This window comes from Leucopleurus acutus (assembly GCF_964270905.1).
Source record: "Leucopleurus acutus genome assembly, chromosome: 6".
Lineage (NCBI taxonomy): Eukaryota > Metazoa > Chordata > Mammalia > Artiodactyla > Delphinidae > Leucopleurus > Leucopleurus acutus.
In genome coordinates, this window is record NC_139149.1 from 64326171 (window position 1) to 64347990 (window position 21820).

Here is a 21820-nt window from a genome sequence, read left to right on the forward strand (position 1 = left end):
GCGGGGCGGTGGGAGCGCGAGCGGGAGGCCGGCCGCGGTCCCGAATTTGCCGCCGCCTTCGGGGCTCGCCCGGGGATGTCTCAAGGCCCCCAAGCACCACGCGGCGGCCGCCGTCCCGGCCTCTGAGGGCCGCCACGTCCCGGCAGCGCGCGCGGGCTGAGGGCTGCTCTGTGCCGGCTGGGGGCGCCCAGGGAGGGGCCCGGGCGGGCCGGGAGGGGCTGCCCAGGCCCCGCGTTTCCCCCTTCACCGCGGCCGGCGCCGGGCCAGGAGGATGCGCGGCGCCGGGCTCTGAAGCATGGAGGGAGTTCTGTACAAGTGGACCAACTATCTCACGGGTATGAGGGCTCCACTGACCGGGGTGGGGGTGGGGGCGGCGGGGAGAGAACTTGGACGGGCTCAGGCAGGGAGGCTGCGGAGAAGGCGGGTAAGGGGCTCCTCCTCCCTCCGCCAGGCCGGCGGGGACCCTCACAGCGAATCGGTTCTGTCTGGTTCCCGGGCTTAATCGCTCTCTCTGTCCCTTGTAAGTGCCCATCTGGCCTCTGCAGGGGACAGTTCGAGGCTGCGCACCATCCTGACCATTTCTTTGCCCGTGTAATAATACTTCTGTTTTCTCCTGTAGCTTCCGGAACCATTCCTAGTCACTCTACATGTGTTGCTGCAGTCTCTGCCTTTATTCACACTTAATTCAGCATTTTGTTGATAACTGAGTTGTTGGGGCATAGGACTGTAATGGGCCCTTTAAAATCAAGATTTCGTTTTAGGAAATCTTTTCACTGTTTCTTTTAATTTTCCTTAGCAACACGGTTTATTTTAAAAGTTCTCTTCGTTGAAGTTGTTCAAGCATAGCAAGCAAGATTTTGGAAGCTGTTCCCAGATTATATTCTCTTAGGGGTTGATTGTCAATGAGTTATCCTTATTATGTTTTGGTATTCAGGTAAGTGTGTGAGAAATTGTGGGAGAAAGTGCAAGACACAGAAGGTGGAGCAGGCAAATCAGTTTCACTCATGAAGTTGGTTGAAAGGAAGAACACCAAAGAACTAGGTGTTTCTGTAGAAATGAGAGACCAGCAGGGAAGGGCCCTTTTCCATGACACCAACAGTCTGGTTTATTAAAAGAGCCTTAAATCTGAGTTGTAGTCCCATCTCTGCAATCAGCTAACAGTAAGGACAAGTCACTTTTTCCTCTCAAGATCTGTCTCATAGGGCAGGGGTGATCAACTAGTTTATCCTGAAGGTGTCTTCCAACTCCAGAATTCTGTGATCTCACCAAATTAGAGGAAGGGGAGTGGATTTAAAGTAAGATTAAATAGCAAACAGATTTCTTGGTTTAGTGTAATAGGCCAGTCTTGATTTGCTGCCCACTTGTTCACTCTGCCAAAAGTATTGAACCCCTTAGTAATTGTATCAGACATTCAACTTGTGTCCATCTGACCTTGTGCAAAATTTGCACATAAACACTTAAAGACATAAGCACTGAGCTATAATTGTCTCTTTTTTTTGATTAGTTGGAATGTTAAAGACAGATTTATAGCAACGAATGCTTTAACATTTATGATACATGGATGTTTTGTTTGCATTAGAATGTCAAACACTTTATTTCTGTAACTGGTATGTTTTAACAGGAAACATTTAAAAAAACGAGGCAAATTTTTTTTATTAGGCATTTTCACATGGGCTGTTGTGAGAACAGTTATACTGTTTAGTTTAACTTTGAGATGGTAGTTACCCTGCTTTGAGATGCAGATGATCATCATCTCATTGCAAACATTCTAAGCACGCAGTGGCTTGGGAGGTCATGTGAGGATCTTATGCATAGCCCAGAGCAATGGGTGATTACTAAGATGAGTCAAAATTTATTCCTGGAGCTAAATGTGGTCTTAGTGGCCCTCTTTCTCATCTCCTGTCGCTGAGCACCAGCTGGTTGAGCTTTTAACGTTGTGTACTTAAGGTTTTAATCTTTGCAGAGCATTTAAGTTAACTGCTAGTATGCAGTGTAGAAGCTTGATGAAATGAAATCTTTTGTTTGGAAGAATTCTATTTTTAAAATTTAAATTTGGCTCAGTGGCATGCTGATTATTTTAGTTCATCTTAGGTCAGAAGGATGAATAGCTGTTCATACTAAGTGATCTTTAAGGAACCTTCCAGTTTGATGACAGTGTGCTTTAAGAATCCTTTGTAGAGAATAAGAATTTCAGTAACATTTGGTAGTTTGAGATAAAAAAGAATGTGTGTTATGAAAACGTATTAGAAAAAGGAATACCTATGAATTTTTTTCACAGATATAGCCCTTATATATATGTGTGAATCAATTAGAGACTGTTTCATTAAATAGTTCTTCAAAGAGGTATGTAGAGATCATTAACAGTCTTAGATTAATATACTTAACTATAGTCACTTTTCAAGTTGGTACAAATTCTAAATGAATCATTTTGCTCAATATTTATTTTAAAGAGATATTGAATCACAATAATGCAGGCTTACAAAATCACAATTTGTCCTGTAGGCACACTAGACTGGGGGTAGAGGAGTGTATTTTCACCATAACCTTCTTATAATTTGTTTGCCAAGGTGAATTAATGTTTGGAAAGATACCATCCTCATCATTTCTATGCATGCCCAATACATTATGGATATACTGGATATACTGTGTATCTGTACTCTTATGGGTAACAGGCAATATCTCAGTTTTCTGTAATCATTCATTCATTCAATCACTTGAGAATTAAATTTTTTTTTAGTACCTGTTGTGTGCCAAGCACCTTTCCCAGGTTTTGGGAATTCAGTGATGAACAAGATAAAGTTCATGTACTAGAAGAACTTACCTTCTAATTTGCTAGACCTCATTAAGGAATATAGAGTTTCGTAAAAAGAATTTTCCAAGCCTCTGAAACTTGGTTTTGGATATCCATCCCTCTGAACTGTATTATCACATTCCCTGCTGTTAATCTTTTTATGATTACTCAGCATTGTCATTTCAAAAGTGTTATAGGTAAAGCCTTTTGGGGAGGTAAATCCTGGGTCTATATCAGGATGTAAGAATGATTCCCCTATCTGTCACTGTCTTGGTACTATTTGGCCCAGAAAAACTGAACTGATTAATATAGCAGACAGTGTCTAAAGTGACCAGGCTGAATGGTGATTTAACAGTCACAGAAAGAACAAGGGCAGTCGCACTGCCTCCAGCATGGTCACCATGTTATTAATCAGTGAACTGTTGTAAATTAGTGGCATGCTTGATAAGATTTCAGGGAACACTGAGTTTGGCTTGCAAGAGTGGGAGTTGAGCTTCAAGGAAAGACATCATCACCCCCAGCTTCGCATTAGAGCCAAGTCTGTGATAGTTGTGTGCTGTAGTCACTGAGTCAATGCTAATTAAATGAATGATTTCAATTTCTAGCATTTCTGCCTGAGCTGTGCAACAGCAGGGCAAGGAGGGAGGAGTGGTGGCTCCATGCTCTCACCACAGGGTATGCGACTTCTGTGTGAGAGACTAAATCATTCAGCACTCACTGTGCAAGGGAGTTGGCTTAGGTGGAGTATTTTATAGGAGAGAGGAAAGCCACATTGCAGAATTAGAGGGCGAGGTGGCACTTGAGAGGTCTTCTTGTTCAATTCACTCATTTTGGAGACTGGGAATTTTTGATATTTAATGGGATGAAAATTCGTCTCAGGTTATTCAACCTGGGACAAAGAATGATAACGAAACTAGGGCTAGAATCCATGTCTTCTGTTGCTTTTTCCATTATGTTATAACCTGACTCTGTTTCCCTTAGAAGAAAGGGGCAATTGTGTTTGGGCTATTTTCTGTGTGTAGGGCTATTTTTGAAGATGGGTCTGATGGGTTGTTAATGAGAAGGTTGTAAGCCAGAATAAAGGTATTATTCCCCATATTTATTCTGATCTAGAGGTTTCTCCAGAAATCTCTTCCAGCAAAATGGAGATTGATGCAAGAGTATTTTGGGCAGATCTTGGCAATTAAAAATTTCATTGTCAGAATGTTATTTTAGAGCCAAGAAATGACATGGATGGTAAATTTTGTAATCATAGTTTTCTGTGTGATTAAAGTACTTTTTTATTGCTGTTTTGTTATTTATGATCTTTGTAGGTTGGCAGCCTCGTTGGTTTGTTTTAGATAATGGAATCCTGTCCTACTATGATTCACAAGATGATGTTTGCAAAGGGAGCAAAGGAAGTATAAAGATGGCAGTTTGTGAAATTAAAGGTAAGTGAATATATGGAGTTAAATGAATTTGTAGTTAGGTAAGTAAAGGGTTCTTCAGCATACTGCAAAAAGAGGAGAAAAGCGTTTCTAACCAGGAAGGGATCTTCTAATGCCATTTATCTCCTTAGCGTTCAGAAGCGGCACTTAGCATTGTTAGGCACAATTTTTGATATTTCTCCCTCTATAAATATACTTTGAATTGAAATTCGAAGTACTAGTGCTAGTCTTCCGATGTGGACTTGAAAAAGCAATTTCTTGTGGATGCCACTTTAGTGTCCATGCTGAGTCTACAAGTGTTTTCTTTCATTTTCATTGAAGCGTGTTGTAAAGATTGGAAGCTGAACTCTAAAGATGATGAGGCCAGCGCAGGTTTTTGGTAAAGTATGAACTCAGAGTCATAAACTCTGGTTCTTTGCTGAATTGGAAGTAAGCTCTTCTGGGTAATAGAGATGTTTTTCCTTTCTTTTTCTTCTTCTTTTTTAATGATCTTGAGAGTTTCAAGGAGTACTGGTCAGGAATATTGTAGGAAGCTCCTCTATCCGAATTTGTCTGGTGTTTTTCCCATGATTAGACTGGGGTTATGGGTTTTAGGGAGGAAGATCACATCAGGAGTACATGCTGTCAACATGATACACCATTTTTTTTTCCAATGTATAATTTCTATTTTAATATTTTTTTTGGAGAGGATGGTTTTTCTTCAGTCTATAAGGACTTAGTCTTTACATGGACTTTGGTGGAGGTCATGGGGCAGCTTCCGCAGGTCTAAACTGGGGTGGGAGTGTTTGGTCCATCTGGGATGAGCTTCACGGGAATGATTCCTGACTATCTTGCTCTGACTGGCACAACTCACGCAGTAATGTAGTTTTGATGTAAGTACAGGTGGGGAAGCACATAGGAATCGAAGACACTTACTTCCGAAATGTCCCCGATGGCTGCGGCCTCTACTGTGTTAATTAATGACCTTAATGGTGTCTTTGGGCATGCATTGGGCGAAGTTGGTGCAGTGAATAGGCTACACATGGCCATGGCCCTTTTTTGGCATAACTGTTGTTCCTTCTTTTCTTCGTCATCTTGGAAGTGAGGACCCGAGAGAGCTGACATACCACTCTTGACATTAACCTTGACCACCTGTCTGAGGTAGTGTCTGTCAGATTTCTCTACTGTAAAGTTACCTTCCCCACTCCTTTTCCATACTGTGCTTTTTCAAAAGGGGAGAAAAAAGCAGTAAGTCATGCTGTAATTTTGCTGAAGGAAGGTTTCATGGACCATTGATTCATTTGTGTGTGTGGTTGGGATATGTGGGGTGCAAGTAGGTAGGAAAAATCAGACAAAGTGGTAATGAAAAGTATTGAATTCTTCAAAGAGAATTGAAGGAAAAAATAGAGCACTAGAGAAGGGCGTGTTAAACCCTACAGGGGGTCATGGCTACATAAGATATAGAAACACTTCAGCGTTGTTACTTGCATATTCTCTGAACTATATGAGGTGTAATTTTGTTTTATTTTTATAAATCACACAAGAAAAGCACATTCAAAGCATGAATTTTTATTTTTTTAAAAAATTACGGGAACTTCCCTGGCCATCCAGTGGTTAAGACTCTGTGATCCCACTGCATGGGGCACACAGGGTTTGGTACTTGGTTGGGGTAAGATCCCACATGCCACGCACTGCGGCCAAAAAAGAAAAAAAAGATATAAAAAAAAAATGATGGTTTTATCTCATCTTATTCTTCATATTTGAGTCCAAATGAGATTCTGACTCTTGTCAGAAATCAAACTACATTCAAAGTTCAAAGATTTGACAACCTTGAGGATATTTAAAAGACTGTTAGTGGCAGAATTCTTAAGGCAACTCTAGCACTTTTTCAAGCCGTGGCAGCGTTATTGTTGTCCTTGTTATTTGTTTAAAGAATAAGATACAGAAATGGGCACAAATCTTCAATATTCAGCCTTAAGAATGCTTACAAAGTGAATACACTTGTGTAATCACCACCCAGATCAAGAATTAGAATATTATCAGCATTCTAGATGCTGGGATAATAATCATGTTACCTCAGCCACTAATCTCTCTAAAAAGTTACCATTAATCTGACTTTTATCACCATATTTAAGTATTGCCTGCTTTTGAACATTATATAACTGGAATAAATCAATGTTTTCTTTTGTGTCTGGCTTAACATTATATTTGCGAAATTCATCTATGTCGTTCTTTGTAACAGTTCACCATTCTTACTGATGTGTTGTAATATTTTTGTTGTGTGATTGTCCCACAGTTTGGCTCTCCATTCTAGTATTGATGGGTGTTGGTTTGTTTTTTCCATTTTGTTTCCATTTTGGGACTATAATAAGTAAAGCTGCCATAAACATTCTCATATATTTATTTTGTTGAATATATATATGCGTTTCTGTTCAGTATATATCTAGAACTGGAGTGGAATTGCTAAGGGAGACATTGAATATTCATACATTCAGTTTTAACAGATATTAAAGGAAATACTATTCTTGACTTTTGTTAAAACAGTAAGGCACAAAGAAGCAGACTTACAGATGTAGAGAACAAGCTAGCGTTACCAGTGGGGAGAGAGGAGGGAGGAGGAGCAAGATAGAGGTAAAAGCTTAAGAGGCACAAGCTACCGTGTATAAAATAAATAAGCTACAAGGATGTATTGTACAGCACAGGGAGTGTAGGCAATATTTTATAATAACTATAAGTAGAGTATAGTCTATAAAAATTTTTAATCACTATGTTGAACAGCTGAAACTAGTATAATGTTGTAAATCAACTATATCTCAATTTAAAAAAATTATTTAAAAAACCCAGTAAGGCAGACTTTACTCAGGTCTGTTGGAATAGGTATAGGAGCTACTGCAATGGAGTTTTGCAGTAGGGGAGAGAAATTGGGCTCAACTCTGAATACAACAAGGAAAAGTGGGAGTTTATAGCCAAGGAACAGAGTGGCAGGGGATGGGATAGGGGAATCAGTGGATGGAAAATTACAAGGATGAAACTTCAGAGATAAAGGGGGATTCTGATTAAACAGACCTAACGGGATTCTTATTGGACGCAGGTCAGGGTGATCAGATATTATTACCTGGGGGTGGTGGGAAGTGGAATTTGGTCAGATAAGGAGGGTGATCAGATATTGAGGGTGGGGGATTCTGGCTAAACTGACTTAGCAGGATGTTTGCTAAAAGTGGACTCTACTAGGACAGAGCTGGAAGCCCCAGATTGGGCCTAGTCAAGCAGAGGGTTCAGAAGAGCCCAACAAGTTTGATCAAGGAGAGACTTTTTGTCTCAGATAATGCCAAACTGTTTACCAAAGTAATTGTACCAATTTGTTTTTCAACTAGTATGAGAGTTTCAGTTGCTTTTCATCCTTGCCAAAACTTACTATTAGCAATTTGAAGATTTTGAATTCTTCTACTATACCTAGTGCTATCTCATGGTGGTTTTTTTTTTTTAAACACTAATGGATTGAATCACTGTTAAATTTATTTATTTATTTATTTTTGGCTGCGTTGGATCTTCGTTGCTGTGCACGGGCTTTCTCTAGTTGCGGCAAGTGGGGGCTACTCTTTGTTGCGGTGTGCGGGCTTCTCATTGCGGTGGCTTCTCTTGTTGCGGAGCACGGGCTCTAGGCACGTGGGCTTAGTAGTTGTGACTGGCGGGCTCTAGAGCGCAGGCTCAGTAGTTGTGGCACACAGGCTTAGTTGCTCCTCGGCATGTGGGATCTTCCCGGATCAGGGCTCGAACCCTTGTCCCCTGCATTGGCAGGCAGATTCTTAACCGCTGCGCCACCAGGGACATCCCTCTCATGGTGGTTTTAACTTGCATTTTTTTCAATAACTAATGATGTTGAGTATTTTTTCAGATATTAATTAGGCATTTGAACATCCTCTTCTTTTGAAGTCCCTTTTCAAGTCTTTGGCCCAATTTCTAAACTGAGCTATCTTTCACATTGATTTGTAGGAGTTCTTCGTATAGTCTGAATGAGTTTTCGTATTGCAGATAATTCTCCTGATCTGTAGTTTGTGTTTTCATTCTGTTAATGGTATCTTTTGACGAACAGAAGTTTTTAATTTCAGTAATACCCAATTTGTCAAAAATTTTTTTAATTAGAACTTTTTATGTCCTATTTAAGAAATCTTCTTGAAGGTTTATTGTTTTACCTTTTATATTTAGGTCTATTTTAGGTTGGTGGTTGACGTAAAATTCTGTAAAAAAGAGTGTGATAAGTGTGACAGGGGTACTGGTGGCCCCAGGGGAGGGAGTTCTTAGATCTCACTTTTCAGTAGTTAATTTGTTGTTGTTTTCTGTTCACATGCTACCACCACTTTGACACCACTGCCAGCCTGGGTATATGTGAGAATGGTGGCTTGGAGGGTACCCCTGGATACCCCTTAAGGAGGTGTCACTGCCTGCCTCTTGAATCAACGTTTGTTGTTTTAGGTCTGAAACATCTAATACTGTGTAAGTGATGATTTGATTCTCCACAAATTACTTGAGTTCGTGACTATATTTCCCCTTTGTTTATCATCGTAGTCCATTCAGCAGACAACACAAGAATGGAATTAATCATTCCAGGAGAGCAGCATTTCTACATGAAGGCAGTGAATGCAGCTGAAAGACAAAGGTGGCTGGTTGCTTTGGGGAGCTCCAAAGCCTGTTTGTCTGATACTAGGACTAAAAAAGAAAAAGGTAACTATAAATTTTTCCTTTGTGGTGAGAATATTTTCTTAAACATAAATGTAAATTGTCATGTTCACTTATAGTAATTTATCCCAAAGAAATAATCAGAAATGTAGAAGATCTATGTACATAGATGTTCATTATAGTGAAAAAATTTATAAATATTGCCAAGGTTTAAATTTAGGGGAATGGTTCAGTAAACTATATAGTGCTTTCATAGGCTAATATATTATGTAGCCAGTAAAATGTTTACAAGGAATTTTAATGATATGAGAAAATGCCCAAAGTTAAGTGATAATTGAAAAAAGCAGGATTCAAAATTACATAGCCACTCCTTGGCCAGCTCAGGAAAGATATGTAAGAATTGGTCAGGTTGTTACCTTTGGAAAGGGAATTTGTGGGAGACACTCACTTTTCACTTTATACCCTTTGACCGTAACTTTTGACTTTACCAGCTACAGATATTGCCCGTTCAAAAGCAAAGCAAGGGACTTCCCTGTTGGTCCAGTGGTTAGGACTCAGCGCTTTCACTGCCGTGGCCCTGGGTTCAATCCTTGGTCGGGGAACTAAGATCCCGCAAGCTACGCATCCGTGGCCAAAAAGAAAAAAAAAAGAGCCAAGCAAATAATTTATGGTATTAGTTCAATTATATGCAGATATAATATGAAAATAATAACAGTATTTATATCTTGGTAGTGAGAGTGCAGTTTTTTTCCCTATATATTTTTGATTTTCAAAAATTTTCACTGAGCATGTATTACTTTTATAATTAAAAAACAATAGAAGTTATTTAAATTAGTGAAAACAACTAAATTGTGGGTTATTGAAAAATGAAGGCTAAGGATTGAATTTATAACATTTTTCAAATATGTGAAAGAACATCACGGATAGAGTATGGTTAAGGGTAGGATAAGAAGGAATGAGGACTTCCTTGGTGGTCCAGTGGTTAAGACTTCGCCTTCCAATGCCGGGGGTGCGGGTTCCATCCCTGGTTGGGGAGCTAAGATCCCACGTGCCTTCACGAGCAGAAAACAAAAAAACAGAAACAATATTGTAACAAATTCAATAAAGACTTTAAAAATGGTCCACATCGGAAAAAAAAAAAAAGAGGGAATGAATAGTCACAATAGCCAAAAGGTAGAAACAACCCAAATGTTTATAGACAGATGAATGGATAAACATAGTATGGTATATACATAAAATGGTATTCATCCTTATTATAAAGGAAGGAAATTCTAACAGATGCTACACTGATGAATCTTGAATATGTGCTAAGTGAAATAAGCCAGTCACAAAAGGACAAATATTGTATTATTCCACTTATGTGGGGTACCTAGAGTCAGATTCATAGAGACAGAAAGTCAAATGGTGATTTCTAGGGGTTAAGGGAGGGGGAAAAGGAGAGTTAGTGTTTAAAGTGTGTGGAGTTTCAGTTGGGGAAGATGAAAAAGTTCTGGAGATGGATGGTTGTACAGTAATGTGAATGTACTTAATGCTATCAAACTGTATACTTAAAAATGGTTAAAATAGTACACTTTGTTATATATATATATATATATCTACAATTAAAAAGAAGGAATGGACTTAAACTTGGGTAAAAATTAATTTAGGTTAGGTTAAATGGGCAGATAGAGCTGCTTTGGTCTACTCTGGCTAGAGGGGCTTCATGACTAGTACCACAAAGCAGTGTCACTGGCTCAAAGAATATGGAGAAGCACCAGGATCTACTGTGTATGCTTTTTTTCCTTCCTCTGCTGCTTACACAGCTAGTTTAGAAGGTATTGGTAAGTGAGTGGCTGAGATTATGGCTGGATGTTTAGTCTGTCTGGATATATTAAAGAAAGGAACATAGGCTTTTAATTAAAAAAAATTCTTAAACCAATACTATGTGAAAATGAAGCTGTGAAAGGAACAGAAGAAAACAAATGAATGTTTATATAGAGCAGTTGTAACTATATAAAAGTTAAAAACTTCTGTTACCAAAATACAATAAAGAAAACTGAAAGAAAGCTGACAGATCTTGAAAAGTATTTGCAGTATTTTGGAGGGATGAAAGATTGCTATCTTTAATGCGTAAGAACTTTTATAAATTATAAATTTATCAATTTATATATTACTAAGAGAAAAACCAAACATTAGAACTGGAAAAATGTGTAAAGGACAAGAAAAGCCAATTCACAAAAAAAGAAATGCAAGTGCTTATCAAATTAAAGATGAGTAATGGAATGGAAATATCCCGTATAAGGCATTCATTGTCATCAGCCTGTCTCTGTAAATTAATCTACCTAAACTTCATGTCAGACATATGACAGCAAGTTTTTTCCACCTATCTAAAGAGAAGATGTTTCCTCAGGGAAAACCTTATATTCTATTTCCAAGGTCTCATACCTCTTAAGCTACAGGTATTCATATCTATTGCCTTACTTTTTAATGATTCCATTTTGTTGTTTTGCCTCTGAAGTATGAAAATAGTCTGAATGTTTGCATATGTTCCTTTCAGAAATAAGTGAAACCAGTGAATCTCTGAAAACCAAAATGTCCGAGCTTCGCCTCTACTGTGACCTCCTAATGAAGCAAGTTCATACGATCCAAGAATTTGTTCACCATGATGAGAATCATTCATCTCCCAGCATAGAGGTATATCCAAGATGATCCTTTCATGTCTGGTTATGCTTTGCAGCATATGGTGGGTGAGCTTCTTACATAAGATGACAGAGAAGCATTTTCAAAATGAGTTATTCTCAGCTATTCAGACCTCTTCGTACTGTAGACTATCTGGAAGTTTGTAGGATCTTTTAGACTATGTCTGTATAACCAGAGTAAAGCAGCAAGTAGCACATTTGTCCAAGGAATCAAGGCCTGTCTTTGCAGCCAATTGATTATTTGATGGTTGGGGTAGGAAAGGAGCATTACCAGCTTTGTTCTCCAGACTAACTGCATGAGTTCATTGGACAGGTGCTGTTCTCTTTCTTTTGTAATTAGGTCCTAGCTTAACTACTGAGGGTTAATAATTTAGCTTTATAAACTAACTTAAAAAAGGAATCATTCTCAGAGCAGTGATGTAGGAATCAAAATTCAGATTTGCAGAACCTGGCTATGAAATAGGCTCATTCTTTCTGGTGAAGTAGGACCAGTGAGCCTTACTGCTCTCTGGGTGAAAGGCCAGCCTGGTTCCCAGTCCCCTTTTGCCTAACTTGGGAGAAGTGGGATGAGAAATCTTCCTACTTTTCTGTGGCCTTCTCCTACTAGGGAGGAATCTTAGGTGAGGTAGGTTGCCTTTAGATGCAAGTACATTAAACCCTAAGGCACTTGCTGTTTCACCACAGGCTCTCTGCAGGCAGGTGCCCTTACATCTGCTCCATTGGCTCAGGGACAGTGTCGGGGACCCAATCTTGTTCTATCCTTCCACTCTGCCATTTTTGGTGTGTTGTTTTTTTCTAGCCTTCAAGGTGACTACAAGTGCACACAGAAGCAGGAGGCAGTGGGGTAGCCAGGGTGGAGAGAGACCATCTCAGTTTGCTGTCCTTTGCTTTTATCAGGGAATGAAAATCCCAGAAACCCCAGCAGACTTCTCATTATCTTTTTAGTCTGGGTCCATGAAAACTAGGAAAAATGAGTATTTGACAAAGGGTCATGGAATAGACATGACTGGCTTAGACCAGTCTATATTCATCCCTCAGGAGCAAGGCGCTCTGCTGTCCCAAAAAGAACTTGGAGTTTTTATTCTACCAAGGAAGAAATGGGGGAATGTGCGTGGGGTAGACATGAATTCTACCTGGCACTCAGTGACCCTCATGGTGTTCCACTGCTATGATTACCTTTGGAATTCTGATAGTTAGAAACTTACAGTCTAGGTTAGGTTTATTTAAGATAAATTTTTGTACACAGTTTTTCAATATGATACTTCGTGTAAATGCAAGAGTTATTTTTTTCTTGGAGTCTAATTTCATACATTGTTTACCTGAGAGACAGATAATTCTTATTCATGCATTGCTTTAATTTTCTAAGGTAATGCATTTTAAACAGATTTGAGCATAACCTAGTAAGGTATCCATTGAAGGTAATATTTCATTACTTGATGGTAAGGTGGTGCATGAATCCACATAGTTGTGTGTGAATCTGTTCAACTTTTTGCATGTAATTTTTCAGAACATGAATGAAGCCTCTTCTCTACTTAGTGCCACGTGTAATACATTCATCACAACGCTTGAGGAATGTGTGAAGATAGCGAATGCCAAGTTTAAACCTGAGATGTTTCAGCTGTGCCATCCGGATCCCTTAGTTTCTCCTGTGTCACCTTCTCCTGTTCAAATGGTTGGAATTTCTGGTTTTTCTTCCAGTGATACTGCATGTGGTTTTGTTTTTGTGTTTATTTTTAAGGCTGGAAACTGGCAGTAGGAGGGAAATAGTCAACAGGTTGAATTTTTTTTTTTTTTTACTATACTCAGATTCTGTATGGGAGCCTCTCAGCTGATGGGCTCAACATGAGCCAAGGTCCTGATCCCCTCCCCTTGGAAGGGCTATGCCATTTACCCCAGGGTGTCAGGAAAATATTATAGTGCTCTGTGGGTACTGTGACATGAAAAGGTTGGGTAACACTCTTCTATTTGGTAAAAACACCACCATGGGGTGAAGATTTACTCACAAGGGGATAAAATTAAGTAAATCTTTAGAGGAGCTGTAAGGGATTCGAAACAACATGTTACAGGGGAAACAGTATTTTATAGTCAGCATTTGGATTTGAACCTTCCAAGTAGGCAAGTTACTTAATCTCTCTGGACTTCATTTTTTTCATCTGTAAATTACAGTGTTTTTTACATCAGAGGTAGATGTAACCTGTTTAATGTTAGGTCCTTAACATTAGGTTCTTATCTTCTGATTACTCTGAACAGGGAGTACTCTTTTTGCCAAGGGTGATGGATTCATTGTCCTTTTCAAGGTAATAAACTTGCCCTAGCATGCTTTGGGAAACTTGGAGGTGAGATGAGGTTTGATGAAACCTTACATGTTTTTCATCAAACTATTTTCGTGAGCTCTTTTGTGGAATGAAGAATGCCACCTGGCTCTTATTTTAGCAATTACCTGCAGACCTATTTGTTGGAAAAAATAATAAGGTACAACTTATTCTGAGGTTCTCTTAACCACCACAGCAAATTTGGTCATATGAGAATTAGTAAAGATTATTACCTAAATTTATTTAGATCATTATTTTCCTAAAGTGTTTAAAAATTTTTTTTTATTTGGTTGCTGTGCAACTGAGTATTAGTTGCGGCTCACTGGCTCCTTAGTTGCAGCACATGGGCTCCTTAGTTGAGGCAGGCAAGCTCCTTAGTTGCAGCATGCAAACTCTTAGTTGCGACATGCATGTGGGATCTAGTTCCCTGACCAGGGATTGAACCTGGGCCCCCTGCGTTGCGAGCGTGGAATCTTAACCACCGCGCCACTAGGGAAGTCTCTAGATCATTGATTTCTAAATAATTTATGATGGACCAACAGCACCCTCTGAGATAGGTATACCATGAAAATGAGTTTGATGGCCAGATTAGTTTGGGAAGTTCTAGGTTAACTTAAACAAATTGGGTTTCGCTATGTAGGACTTCTTAGAACCTCTTTTATGCTAAAGTGTATTATGAATCTCTGAGGAGAGGTGGTGTGTAGTGTTTCTGAAATTTATTTGATGATTGAACCCTTTTGTTTATTTTTTAATAACTCAGAGGACTGTGTTGTTTAGTAGAACACAGTTTGACAATGTTGCTTTTTCGAACAATTTTAGGTTTATTGTGGACTGCTAAATAACATGTATAGTTGAACAAAAAATCCTGATCTTTTGAGATGGATGTATAGTGCTATGTTCCTGAGCTTGATATACAAGGGGTACACTGTATTTTTTTTAAGGTGGACTTTATAGAATCAAATATAATGAAAACACCTCAAACCTGCCTAATTTCTTCATTGAACTTCTGAGGAGAATGCCTTCTGTTATAAATGTTCTATAGTCCAGAGAGGTCATATGTGTATTTTATGTATAAGAAGCTATAATAACTGTCTCTTTTAAACTAAAACTTTTTATCAGTAGAAACATTACAAGAAATCCAATAAGTTAATCTAGGAAATACTGGTTAGAGGCCACTTATTTTTCCTCACTGTGCCGTTTTACTTCATACATAAGGCAAAAATTGTGGCTTACGGTAAATAGTTCTGGAGACACATAGCATGGAAAGTAAGGTCAGACAGTCTTCAAGAGGAAATCTTTTTCTTTCTTTTTCTTTAACGACATGAGTAAATGAAAAATAAAGCTGAAAAATTTGAGAATTCCAAAATTAACTTGATCTTTATAACTACTTTATATGGTTATCTCATCGTGTCCCTCTTTAAATTAACTTGCACTCAGTTATAACTATTTCAAATCATCATAGAAGTTTAAACAATTGTCATTTTGATCCACAGATAATTGTAGTGGGGGTGTTGCTGCGTGAGTAATCCTAAAGGAAGTGATTTCTGTTAAAGGAGATGTTAATGTCCAGTTGCATCTCTATTTTAATCATATTAGATATCCTTGGACTACAAATTGGATGGGTCATAATTGTTCTCATTTCAACTGGGATTTCTCAGAGCAACTGTAGAAGGCATTTACGTAACATAACTGTTAGACTTGGACTCACTTGTAAGACTCTTGAGCCCCTGTATATAAAGCAACCATCCTTAGCCTTTGATATAAACGTTGCTTTTTTTGCTACTTTGCTAAGCATTGAAAGCTACTTGGCTGCCTCTGTTTTTTTGGTGGAGTAGTTAGATCTAAATTATGTTTCGTATTTGTCATATTTATTAATACTATGCTGACTCAGATTTTATTTATTTATTTATATTTTAAGTGTATGTTTTTAGAAACCTATTTGAGGCTTAGGGTTCCTCTTCTGAGTTCTTAAAAGACTTGAATAATTAATGCTGTTTTCCATGAAAACCACACTTTAGAACATCTGTGTAATAGCTACCTGAATAATGAATGGTGAGGAGAAGCTCTGCCCTTTAAAAAAAAGAGAGAGACATTTATTAGATTATTTTCTTTTCTGGCTTGCTAGATACTCCTTTTCATCACAAATAGTGTGATTTTTTGGGGGACTTGTTAAGTATACTTTTTTTTATATCTTTATACAAACACATGTATTATATATATATTATAAAATTCAGTTTTTAATATTGAGAAAACAATCCAGCATGTTTTTGTATGTGTTGAGAAAGATTTCAGTTAATAATTATTGGGGAGAAAGCTTGATACTGTGCTAATAATGTTACTTGGGTCTGTAAAAAATAAATTTTTTGGCCAGCCATCTTTTTCTTTGAGTAAATTTATGTTAATTATGATAATAATAATATATTAGAGCTGTCTTATTCTACTTGATATATGAATTATGCTTATTTTCTTTTTAAATTTCTAGATGAAGCGTTCTGTCAGCCACCCTGGTTCTTGCAGTTCAGAGAGGTAAAATAACCTTTTCTTCTGACCAGGTTCTCTCAAAATTATACCTACTTAGGGAACTTCTTTGGGTCTTTAACATAAAGTGGAATGTAAACTCTGTATGGGCAAAGTCTGGTTCTGATTTGCTCAGCATTATTTCTCTTAGTGCTTAGTATAGGGTCTGGCCCCAGTAGGTAGTAGGTAAAGAAAAAAAATGAGTGAATAAATTAGTCAGCACGGTAAGCACCTTGACAGCTATCATACTTTTTTTAGATGTAAATTATATCCAACGATGGTTAATAGAAATCCATTTTTGATATATTAAGGCTCCAAGCTTAGGCTTATTTTACTCTAGTTTTTTATAGCATCATATATTCATGCTGAGCTGTTGTTATAATAGGAGCTAAGGTGTTACTGAAAAGAGAGAAAAACTATTGATATTTTAAAGTATGTATTCATATCAACACATTTAAAAAATTTACGTTCTAGATCTTGCCAATATCCCAGGCTATTTATCTTGGTAGGTAACATTCTTTTAAGTTGCTATGGTTGTGTTATTTTGGTTGTCTTTGGAAAATGATGAAATTATAGTGACATTAGCATTTATTTCTCTACATTAATATAGGGGTAGGGGAAAAAAAGGTTATTGTAGGATTATATGAAATCACATGTGTGAAACTTTAGAAAATTGTAAAGCACTATAGAATTCATCTTTCATTCAGTAAACATCTATTGAGTGCCTACCAAAAGAAAAAAAAGTGCTAACTGAACCCCCTTATTATTTTGTCACTTTATTTTTCCCTCTGATGGTTATGTAATTGATTGAACTGTTACGGGCTGAGAGGAGTCCAGTGATGTGTGTATCTAATCCTATCAGGGAGTGAAGAGTTTCATCAACTGAATTTTCCAAAAAAATAAAAACTTGATTCCTTTAACAAACTTTTATCTTTATGACAGAATTTTTTTGACCTGTATTTTATCCTTTCTACCTTATTAAATAAGATATAATAAGAATTTTTAAACTTTTTTTTTTTTTGATGAATCAAAGTTGTCATTAAGAACAGTAATATTGGGCTGTCATCCAGTGGTAGTTGACGTGCTGTTGAGTGGTGGTGATTTGCTTCTGTGTTGAATTTTTTAGGTTGATTTTTCTAGTTCTCTGGTTTTCCAGACTGATTTTTTAAAACTAGTTTTCCTAGCCTCCATTTGCCGTCTTTATCTGCTCTTGTTGCTCTCAGTGAGTTGGCTCGTAGCATGCTCCCACGCTGCTTGCCCGTCCCCTTCGCTCTGCTGTTTTAGATCGGCTGTGGCTGACGCTAGATGCATGCACTTGTGAAGTCCATAACTTTTAGTTTTTAAACACTTGTTAACCATCTGATACGTTTACTCTCTAGCTGGACCTTCCTCTATAAAAGAAATCACTTCTTCATTGTACCTCTTTTCCTTTTAATTTGGCTCAGAGGCTGTATTCCCCAGCTTACCACCTAGATTCTAAATGATTTGACTTGTTTGTGGCCTGACCTCTGAAGGAGTAGAATGTTGCTAAAATAGAACTTTGGGTATTAAAATAGTTCTTCTTTCATTTAAAGAGAAGTCATTGAAAACTGCAGTTGAGGGTGTTTTCATTTGTTGCAGTCCTTAAAATTTAATGCTTTTTATTTAACTTGCAGGAGTAGCCACTCTATAAAAGAAACAGTGTCTACACTTCACCGACTCTCCCAGCGGCGCCGAAGAACCTACTCAGATACAGACTCTTGTAATGATGTTCCTCTCGAAGACCCAGATAGTAAGTTAGAAGGGCTGTGTCTCTCCCTTTGGCCTATTCAGCAAAATTGGTGTGGGGCTCTGTAATTGTTGAAATGAAGGGTACTGACAGTGAACACTGTACTTGCCCGTGAATTCAGAGCTAAGCAACTAGCACACAATCAACAGAAGCTCATATATCCTCTTACAGTCACCTTTGTTATTAGGAAGTACTAAGTATCTCTTTGTAAGTACCATATCTTAGATTTATATACGTAATATCAAAATCTTTTACTCCCACCACATTTTAGTAATCTCTTAGTAATTTATATTCCCATTGTGTTTGCATTTAAAAAACATGTTAGAAGAAAGCATAAATTGTAGGTAGGATTCTAGGGGAAAATAAAGGCAAGTTCTAAGTTCAAAGAAAAAAAATCAGCATTGTTACTTAAAGAATTTGAAATGGCCAAGGACAATAATTTTTTCTGGTGGTGGTGATGAATTATAATAACATTTATTCCTGTACCTTTTCTTCCTTATTATTAAAGAGTCAGCATACTGTGATTGAATACTTTAGGAAAGGTTTTGTGATTTATGTTGAAATTTAATTATTTTTCTCTTCAGAGAAAAAGCTTTGAAAGTCAGTCAGAGTATCTACTTCGACAGTAGTGACCATGATTTTCAGTGAATGCAAATATGGTATTATTATTACAACTCCATTAATAGACTTTTGCTTTTCAGAGTCTTTACTATTGCCCATGAAACATGTGGGATAGAAATTACATACAGTTCTCAATTAAGCAACAGATTGTGTTCCAAGAGTTTATTTGTAAGTCAGCTGTTTGGAACAAGATTTTATTTCCCTTATGGAAATGACATGGTGAATGGTGGTTAACTTCTTTAGATGGCCTAGAAGAGCCCGGCTAATTTATAGTGTGGCTGAAATGGGACTAAACAATGGTGTTGGATTTCTAGTATTTGAATATATTGAAAACATTGTATAAAATAGAGTTGCTTTACTTAACCAGACGGTTAAACAGGTTTAATTAGAGGAGAAATGTAAAGTTCATGAAAATGGTTGAGATTCTAAAGGGGACTGCTGATCATTTTCAGATGTTAAGAAGTTGATGGCATTTTTTTTTTTTTTTTTTCCTGGTACACGGGCCTCTCACTGTCGTGGCCTCTCCCGTTGCGGAGCACAGCCTCTGGACGCGCAGGCTCAGCGGCCATGGCTCACGGGCCCAGCCGCTCTGCGGCATGTGGGATCTTCCCAGACTGGGGCACGAACCCGTGTCCCCTGCATCGACAGGCCCCACTGCGCCACCAGTGAAGCCCGGCATTTTTTAAAAAAATAAATTTATTTATTTATATTTGGCTGTGTTGGGTCTTTGGTGCTGTGTGTGGGCTTTCTTTAGTTGAGGCGAGCGGGGTCTACTCTTCGTTGCGGTGCCTGGGCTTCTCATTGCGGTGGCTTCTCATGTGTGGAGCACAGGCTCTAGGCGCCTGGGCTTCAGTAGTTGTGGCACGTGGGCCCACTAGTTGTGGCTCACGGGCTCTAGAGTGCAGGCTCAGTAGGTGTGGTGCACAGGCTTAGTTGCTCCGCGGCATGTGGGATCTTCCCGGACCAGGGCTCAAACCTGTGTCCCCTGCATTGGCAGGAGGATTCTTAACCACCGCGCCACCAGGGAAGCCTGCATTTTTTTTTTTTAATGCCCATTTTTCTTACAGAACTAATCTATTTATTGATATAGAACACTATGCTCATTATCATTTTGAATATAAGTTGGGGCAATGAGTAAAGAAATGAAAGAAGGAAAAGGATGGAGTGTCGAAAGGGGTTGGGAGAAACTTTCCTGGGCCAATTTACTAGATCTTGGAAGTGATAAGAAAAAGAGGAAAATGGTTGAAGAGCTTAAGTATGGGAAAAAATGTCACCTGGGGCAGGTAACATACATTCTGATTTACCTTGCTCTTTCTGCCTTTTATACATGACCCTTTTCATCCAGAGCTTATGAAAGAGTTCTATTCTGCCTTGTACTTTTCTTTAGATGGCATTTCTTTTTTTAAATTTTGTGGCTGCGTTGGGTCTTCGTTGCTGCACACAGGCTTTCTCTAGTTGCAGTGAGTGGGGACTACTCTTCGTTGCGGTGCGGGGGCTTCTCATTGCGGTGGTTTCTCTTGTTGTGGAGCATGGGCTCTAGGTGTGTGGGCTCAGTAGTTGCAGCACACGGGCTCAGTAGTTGCGACACCAGGCCCTAGAGCGCGTGGGCTTCAGTAGTTGTGGTGCACAGGCTCAGTAGTTGTGGCTTGCGGGCTTAGTTGCTCTGCGGCATGTGGGATCTTCCTGGACCAGGGCTCAAACCCGTGTCCCCTGCATTGGCAGGTGGATCCTTAACCACTGCGCCACCAGGGAAGTCCTGCCATTTCTTTTTTTTAAGGGCATCATTTTCATTGGTTATAGCTAAATTAATTCTTTTAAAGCCAGCCATTTTCCTTAGCTCTCTTCTCTTTTAGGCACTCTGGTTCTGATTTTTTTTTTTTTTTTTTTGCCCGTAATCAATACTTTATTGAAAAACTGACACCAAAATAGGAGAGTGCTGTTGTATACCTTACAAAATTAAACATAATTACATTATCTTGGTAGATTAACTGGAATTAATGAACTGATAAGGCTTTCTGCGATAGAACACAAATTCAGGAAGTTGTGTGGATCATTAGTGTTGCTTTCTTCTAAATGAACACCCTTCTGTGAGTCTGGCCTTTCCTCCTGTCGGCTGGCACAACACGGTTGAACAACCTACACAAAGCACCACTGTCTGAGCATGGCTGTAAACCGTGGTAATCTTGTAGCAGCCTGGACATTTTACATCCATAAAATAAGAATTTGCACTTTGAACCAGCCGTTCCTTTCTATGTTTTTTCTTTTCCTCTTCCAAGGAAGGATGCAGTAAATCTCTAGCCAAAGGCATGTTGATCCTTTCGCAAGCCCAGCCCATGCAGATCTCTAAGGCGACACCCCTAGCGAGCCTGGTTCTGAATTTTTTTTTTTTTTTTTTTTTTTTGCCATATGCGGGCCTCTCACTGTTGTGGCCTCTCCCGTTGCGGTCCGGACCCGCAGGCTCAGCAGCCGTAGCTCATGGACCCAGCCGCTCCGCGGCATGTGGGATCTTCCCAGATCGGGGCACGAACCCATGTCCCCTGCATCGACAGGCGGACTCTCAACCACTGCGCCACCAGGGAAGCCCTGGTTCTGAATTTTTGAAAACTGTTTTTATAAGATCTAAGTGTAAATATTCCACTTAACACCCCCTAATTTAGCTGTTAAGGAGGGTAACAAAATTAGTTACACACACCCACACCCATACATGCATTAATGTTTATATATACAGGTGTTAATATTTTTATACATACATATATCTCACTTCTCTAGAACTTTTAAAAATTGCCAAGTGTAGGGTAGGTCAGAGTTTTATCCTTAGATTTCCTTCTGTTTATCCTAAAGTTTAGTGTCCCAGTTAGTTGACAAAGCAGAGACTGAATTAGTGCTCTTTCTTAGAAAGTATGTTTTGCAAATTAGCAATCTTAGTTGAAAGTCTTTATTGCAGCATATTCTTTTTCTTGAGATATGCAGCTGCTTCTACTTTTATTAACTAGATTTTTAAAAATTATAAAAGTGATAAACGTTCATGCTAAATTAAAAAAATATGTACA

General features: G+C 38.6%; 2 protein-coding genes across 2 annotated transcripts; one reads left to right on the forward strand and one right to left on the reverse strand.

Moving 5' to 3' along the window:
- Positions 1-918: 918 nt before the first annotated feature.
- PLEKHA3 (pleckstrin homology domain containing A3) lies at positions 919-18797 on the forward strand (the record flags this gene model as incomplete). The annotated part of the gene is made up of 8 exons (XM_082841570.1): positions 919-934; positions 4105-4221; positions 8764-8919; positions 11411-11547; positions 13060-13224; positions 16347-16390; positions 18037-18213; positions 18734-18797. The coding sequence occupies 8 exons, from the start codon at positions 919-921 to the stop codon at positions 18795-18797; spliced, it is 876 nt and encodes a 291-aa protein (XP_082697696.1).
- A 1855-nt stretch (positions 18798-20652) lies between these two features.
- Positions 20653-21509, reverse strand: LOC309963000 (small ribosomal subunit protein eS27-like). Its single transcript, XM_082841095.1, has one exon. The coding sequence runs from the start codon at positions 21103-21105 to the stop codon at positions 20824-20826; it is 282 nt and encodes a 93-aa protein (XP_082697221.1). The 5' UTR covers positions 21106-21509; the 3' UTR covers positions 20653-20823.
- Positions 21510-21820: the final 311 nt, after the last annotated feature.

Excerpts from the sequence above, each read along its gene's own strand:
- LOC309963000 (XM_082841095.1), bottom strand. The coding sequence starts at position 21,105 with ATGGGCTGGGCTTGCGAAAGGATCAACATGCCTTTGGCTAGAGATTTA.